Source organism: Marmota monax, unplaced genomic scaffold (genome assembly GCF_021218885.2).
Source record: "Marmota monax isolate L192 unplaced genomic scaffold, Marmota_monax_Labrador192_F-V1.1 WCK01_AAM20220418_F8-fsc00028, whole genome shotgun sequence".
Lineage (NCBI taxonomy): Eukaryota > Metazoa > Chordata > Mammalia > Rodentia > Sciuridae > Marmota > Marmota monax.
The window spans coordinates 17,257,236-17,263,235 of NW_026694779.1; the positions used below are offsets into that span (position 1 = coordinate 17,257,236).

The following is a 6,000-nucleotide window of genomic DNA, read 5'->3' on the forward strand; positions in this document are numbered from 1 at the left end:
TTAGGCAAATGTAGCAAACCCAGGCACTGCCGGTGCCTCGTTTTTTCTCATCATGTCACTTGTTTTAACCGATTTGAGAAAATGAGATTATGTTTTCCCCTTTTGCTCATTTATCCAGCTATTTATTTATTTATTTGCTCATTTAGGGGTGGGTTGTCGCAGATTACTGGCCCCGATTTCTTTCTTGTTTTCATACACATTTCATTACTGTCCTTGAAGATTTAAGACCCACAAAGGAAAACGTCACCACTCTCACCCCAAAAAAGCATATTTGTACTCTTAAAATCAAAACAGAAGATTGTATTAAAGAGACTGAAATAATCTAGAATATTTCTCTGACCAAGATCTATTACTTTAATCTTTGGAGCTATTGTTGAAAACCCAGGAAAGTTGAATAATCATATTTTGTAGAACCACTGGACTTTCAGTTTAATATCATTTTAATCTCTGCATCTAAAAACGGGTATTTATGATTTCTTCATTTCTACAGTGAAGCTGAGATGGGTCTCCAATGTCAGCATGTGGGTTTGGCCCTGGCTCTATTGCTGCAGATTCCTGGGTATCTGACGCCCAGCTCTTCCATGCTGGTTGGTAACACACAAATTCAAGGGCACAGAATGGGAAAACAAGCACTGGGCTTAATTTCAGCACAGAACCCAATATGTACTTCTCAGATAACAGATATGATGCTTTAATAGAAATCCTAAAGACAGGGGCTGGGGATGTGGCTCAAGCGGTAGCGCGCTCACCTGGCATGCATGTGGCCCGGGTTCGATCCTCAGCACCACATACAAAAAACAAAGATGTGTGTCCGCTGAAAACTAAAAATAAATATTAAAATTCTCTGTCTCTCTCTCTCTCTCTCTCTCTCTCTCTCTTTAAAAAAAAAAAGAAATCCTAAAGACAGGAGTTTTCTGATACACATAATATCCTTAAACTGTTATAAAAAAAAAAAGAGAGAGAGAGAGAAAAACAAACCTGTACGCTGATTGATTGGTAATAAACAATACGAATGCTCATGGTAAACTGTACCATGTCTATGATTACACAGTGCATAAAGATAAATAGTATTTGGTGGTTATGTTGTAGCCATGTTCCATGTGATTTAAAAAAAAACAGATTTTAAAAAAAATATATTTTTTAATTGTAGATGGACATAATACCTTTATTTATTTATTTTTATGCGGTGCTGAGGATCAAACCGAGTGCCTCACACATGCCAGATGAGTGCACTACCACGGAGCCACAACCCTTTAGGGAGGGGGTCCTAGCTTTGTGTACTCTTAGCTATGTGCACAGTAAAACTTGACTCATTCAGCATCCCTGGCTTGCAGGTGGTTGTCTGCCAAGAGGGATGCCAGCAATGACCAACACTTCGGAAGAGCTTTACAGTTTACAAAGGGGTTTCTGGGAAGTCATTTTATTTACATCCTCAACGTATCTCCAGATGGGAAATGAGCTCAGAGAAAAAAAGTCAGTTGCCCAAGGTCACCTCACTAATGTTAAATGACAGAGATGGCAGTCAGTCCTGAGCTCTGCTGTTCCCTGTCCAAGTGCCACCTCCCAGAATGGGCTGAACACTCAAAGAGGCCCATGCATTGGCATATCATGAATATTATATTATTCACCTCCTTTAAGAGGCCATTCCATGTGCTCCCCTCCTATGGTCCCAGGTCTCTGGGCGGAAATCAGATGGACTGACTCCCCTTGGCAATTGCAGCTATTGGTTCTGTGGTCTGAGTCAAGTCACCCAGCCCCTCTGAACTTCAGTCTCCAAGGCAAAGTGGGTGGGGGTCACAGCCACTGGCAGAACATGAAACCCAGTTGGTATGAACCCTTCCAACGCCTTGTCTCTCGGGAATTCTTTCTATTAGTGTTGCAATGAGGGCAGATTTCCCGCCTTATTTGCACGACCATGTGACAAGTCAAAGCATTTTCTGCCCAAGAAGATTCGTGATTAAGGGATGCTCACACCCACGTTTGTTACTTCCACCTGGACTCCCAAGCTCCGGGGTCAGCAGTTCTGCATCGGGCTGGACCAGGGCGCTGGCATCACCAAGGCAGGCTGAGGGGGGCTGGAGCCGCCCGCCTGCCCCTCGGCCGGACCTTGACCCCGCACCGGCCACCCGCCTTGCTCCTGAAGGCCTGGCCACTCTGGACACTGCGACTCCTCCCGGCGGGTCCGAAGCACGAGCCGCAGCACGGGCGCCGCCTGCAGCCTGGTGCTGCTGAGCATCTCGCTGCACCTGCTCGCCAGCCCTTGGCGGGCACAGCTGCTGGCGGGGGAGCGCTGCGGGTGCTGCCGCAGGGCTGTACCCAAAGCCCGGGGCGTCCAGGCCGCAGCAGAGCCGGGCAGAGCCGCTGGACCGCAGCAGGGGAAGGAAGCCGCGCGAGGGGGTGGAAGACATTTGGGGAGGGTGGAGGGCCGAAGCAGTCCCCACGGAGGTCAGAACTTGGGCGCGCAACTGGTCCCCCACCCCCGGAGGGCGGGCGGCCGCGGAGGGTGAAGGTGGGGGCGCAGGGAAGGTAAGAGAGCGCGCTGGGAGGGACTGAGGGGGGAAGCCCAGGCTGTAGAGGGGGCCAGGGAAGAGCAGGAAACACACTGTGCACCGAGAGTGGAAAAGAATGCCACCACCGAGAGCCAGAAAATCAGGGGACAGGGAACTGGCTCCTCCGGAGCATGCCACAAAGGAGGAGGGGGCGCCTAGGGCGGAGCGTACCGAGCATACCAGAGGAACCCAGGGGAGGAGAGAGGACAGGAGGCGCTTTAACCAGAAAAGAAAGAGCACATCTCTCTTTCTTTAGTTTCTCTTTCACTGACAACTTAGTTCTGAAGTTAGTTTGGGGACTACCTCCCCCTAAAATCCTTCACCACACACGGATTGACGGTAGCATCTACACCCAGTGAGGAAGCATGCCAGGGACAGACGGGCAAAGGTGACACTGTGCTTCCCTAAGACTCCTCGAGTCTTGAAAGTTATTCCACCTTTTGTGGAACATTTTGCCATTGGTCAAAGCATCCAAAAACAAATGGCTTCCACCCGTCGAGGTGTGTGGAAAGGGCTGGGGTCACTTGGAGATCCGCCTGTTCTGAGAGATTGATAGAAATGCCTCCCAGGCACGTCTGTTCCCTCTCCTTCCCCCAGAGCACCAAACCGGCAGAATGTTCTGGAATGCAGCTGCCCACACGTACTCGCACTCTCCATCTGTGAGGGGCCGAGCGGCGGGACCAGAGGGCTGAGGAAGGAGCAGCTCCCTTACCTGGTCTGCGGAGGTGGTGCTGCTGGAAGGTGTGCTGAAGGGACCCATGGCAGAGCAGCATGGCACAGGCACTTATCCACAAGTACAGGACCCAGGACATCGCAGAGACCATGGCCATTCTCTAAAGAGAAGAAACAGCAAGAGAGGTTAGCACTGCTGCAAGCCCCAGGTCCAGGCAAGACCACTGGTGAGGGCAGGGAGTCGCGGAGGTCATGTTCCTTTGCTTCTTGGCTGGCTAGCATCAGTGTCCAGCAGAGGTCATGCCACAAAGTGGGACCAAGGGAAAACCTTTTCCAGAAGATCGTACATACATTTTTTTAAAAAAAATGCTACAAAATAAAACTCCAAGGATTGCCAAAAAAAAAATACAAAAATAAAGTTTCTGACTATCAATTAGGCAGTTGGAAGCATCATATGCCAACTAGCAATCCTGTTTCACACAACAATTTGAAAACTGCCGTCATTCCAGCATTGAAAAGCTCAGGCTCCTGTTCATTCTAACTTCATTGCAAGTCTGACATAAGCCTTAAAGGAAAGAGTGGGTTCTTTTTCTTTTTTTTTTTTTTAATTCTACAGTCATGAATTTTTAATCACAATGCCGTCTTCTAAACCAAGTAATCATTTCTCAGAGGCATGTTGTAATCTCCCGATAGAACTGATCTTTCTGGCTGGACTTAAAATCAGAAGGAATTGTCTTCAGCCAGAATGAGTTGCAGATGCAAGATCTTATGCTTCTATCCTGGAGCAAACCGTAATTTACAGTATTTCTTTGCCTCCTAAGACTCCACCGTGGCATTTGTTGTAGAGTGCTGATGAATATGCATACACAGGTGGTTATGTATTTATGGATGAACATATACCTTTTCTCAGGCGCTGAAACTTTGACAGTCTTATCTGCACCTATGAGGCTCACAGGAGCTACCGAGGCTCAACTGCGCTACATATTGTCCAATTTCTCAAACAACACCTTATGCTGCATTTCATATTGCCAGATTAATCAAACTTGAAGCATGGCCTTTATTCAGCCTGTGATAGGAGGCATTTTCTATGCAAGAATCCATGCTTTACAAGAACAACATGCTTTTCTCTTAAGCAGAAAGGCTGTGAAACCAAGATCGTTTCTCTCTTTCCTTTCCACTGTCAAATGATACCCTCGGAGAATTTCAAATATATGTTGAAAACCTGCTAGTGACCTCCCAGTGTGGCTTCTTTATTCTAAATTGGCACTTTTTCAAAAACTGTGATGTTCAGAAAGCAAAAATATACACTATACCCATATGTACTGCACATAATACAGGATAATTTGTGGGTTTAGGAAGAGAGCTGTGGCCTCTGAGAAGGCTTGAGGACTATAATAGATAGATAAACGCTGACAGTATAATTAAGTGCAAAGTAGGGACACGTTATTTCCAACAGCCCCTTGCCACCCAGGCCGGGTCTGTGACTCAGATGGACCACTCACTTTCCAATTAGATGCACGGCCCACTGTTTACTTTTGTATACAACATACTTCCCCTTATTGTTTTCAGAACTGTCAGGGCAACACAGGTGCATTCTCCTGGTAGAAACCCATGGCAACACCCTCCTGCAAACCCTAAAATGAGTACCTCGAGGGCCTTTTCACAATACCCAAACATTACAGGAGACAAAACATGGGTGACGGCTGTACACAGTCGCTGCTCCCAAATCGCTGCTGAAAGGCAACGAGAATGAATCCAAACTTGAAAAAAAATCCCACCACCATCAAAACTTAATAGTTCTTTATTGACTGTTTCCCTTCTCATTTCTTCACCCACATAGATTTTAGCACTCAAAACGGATATTTGCAACTCTTCCCTTTTCCCATTTAACTTCTTTAATTATCAGTGTTACTTCCGAGGCTCCTGCATAACAGTCTCCTGGCTCACTCTCTTAAGGAGAGCTTGTCTCCGTGCTAATAAGTGTCTCCCCAAATAATGCATCCAGCCGTGCACAGTTCTCTACACAGGGTTTGAATATGTTTCAAATCTGCTTTCTGAAACCTTAAATCTTTAAAGAGGCTTCTTACCTGAAAAAATCCAGCCAAGAGCAGAGCACTCTATGAGTGTTCATTGGAAAGATCTAACACTTTTTAAAATCCATCTGTGCCACAATTTTGAGATGCTAAAAAGGAAGAGCTTCAGAACAGTCTTCTCAATCAGAAATTAAAAAAAAAAATGTTCTTCTCTTCCGACCCTATTTTCCCAGGAAAGAAGACATCGGTATTGTCAGAAAAGGAGCCAGGCTCTGGGAGGTGGAAAGCTTGTCATCTTCACCTTTAAATCATCTCCTGGCGTCACCTCTGCCTGCCGAGACCTTTGAAGTGAGGGTGAGATATGGTGAGATAATGCACAGGGTCCTGATGGGGATCAGCGTACAGTCGTCAGCCAGCCGGCCCCACGCCAGTGCATCCGGCAGAGTCGGGCAGGGAAATGTAGGAGCAGGGCTGCTATACTGCGCTGTAAGTAGCAGGAGTCTGTTTCAATACATCCCTCCTCTCCAAAGTACCACATGTCTTAAAGTGACATTACCCTCTGTTGCAGCCTGGCGAATCCTCACACCGCCCCGGCTCTTCCACAACTCAGGCAGCACTTTAACCCTAGGCTGCCTGATGTGTTTTGTGAAAGGTTTTTCTGATGCCATTCTTTGCCAAAAGACTGAAGAGGGAAGGAGAAACAAAAGGAAAAAAGCATTCTGCGAAACACTGATAGTGTTAATGGG

At 46.9% G+C, this 6,000-nt stretch overlaps 1 protein-coding gene across 2 annotated transcripts in view; it reads right to left on the reverse strand.

Annotated features, from left to right (window-relative positions):
• The window catches only part of Tafa1 (TAFA chemokine like family member 1), a 395,319-nt gene extending 389,528 nt beyond the window's left edge, over nt 1-5,791 (reverse strand). Inside the window, exons 1-2 of one of the 2 annotated variants that reach the window (XM_058573026.1) lie at nt 5,309-5,791; nt 3,262-3,382 (exon numbers count right to left, since the gene is read on the reverse strand). In XM_058573026.1, the coding sequence (XP_058429009.1) occupies nt 3,262-3,379 (118 nt within the window). In that variant the 5' untranslated portion in view covers nt 3,380-3,382; nt 5,309-5,791. The remainder of the gene's footprint in view (nt 1-3,261; nt 3,383-5,308) is intronic. The other variant, XM_046425704.2, reaches the window with a different exon arrangement.
• Between the last annotated feature and the right edge of the window lie 209 nt (nt 5,792-6,000).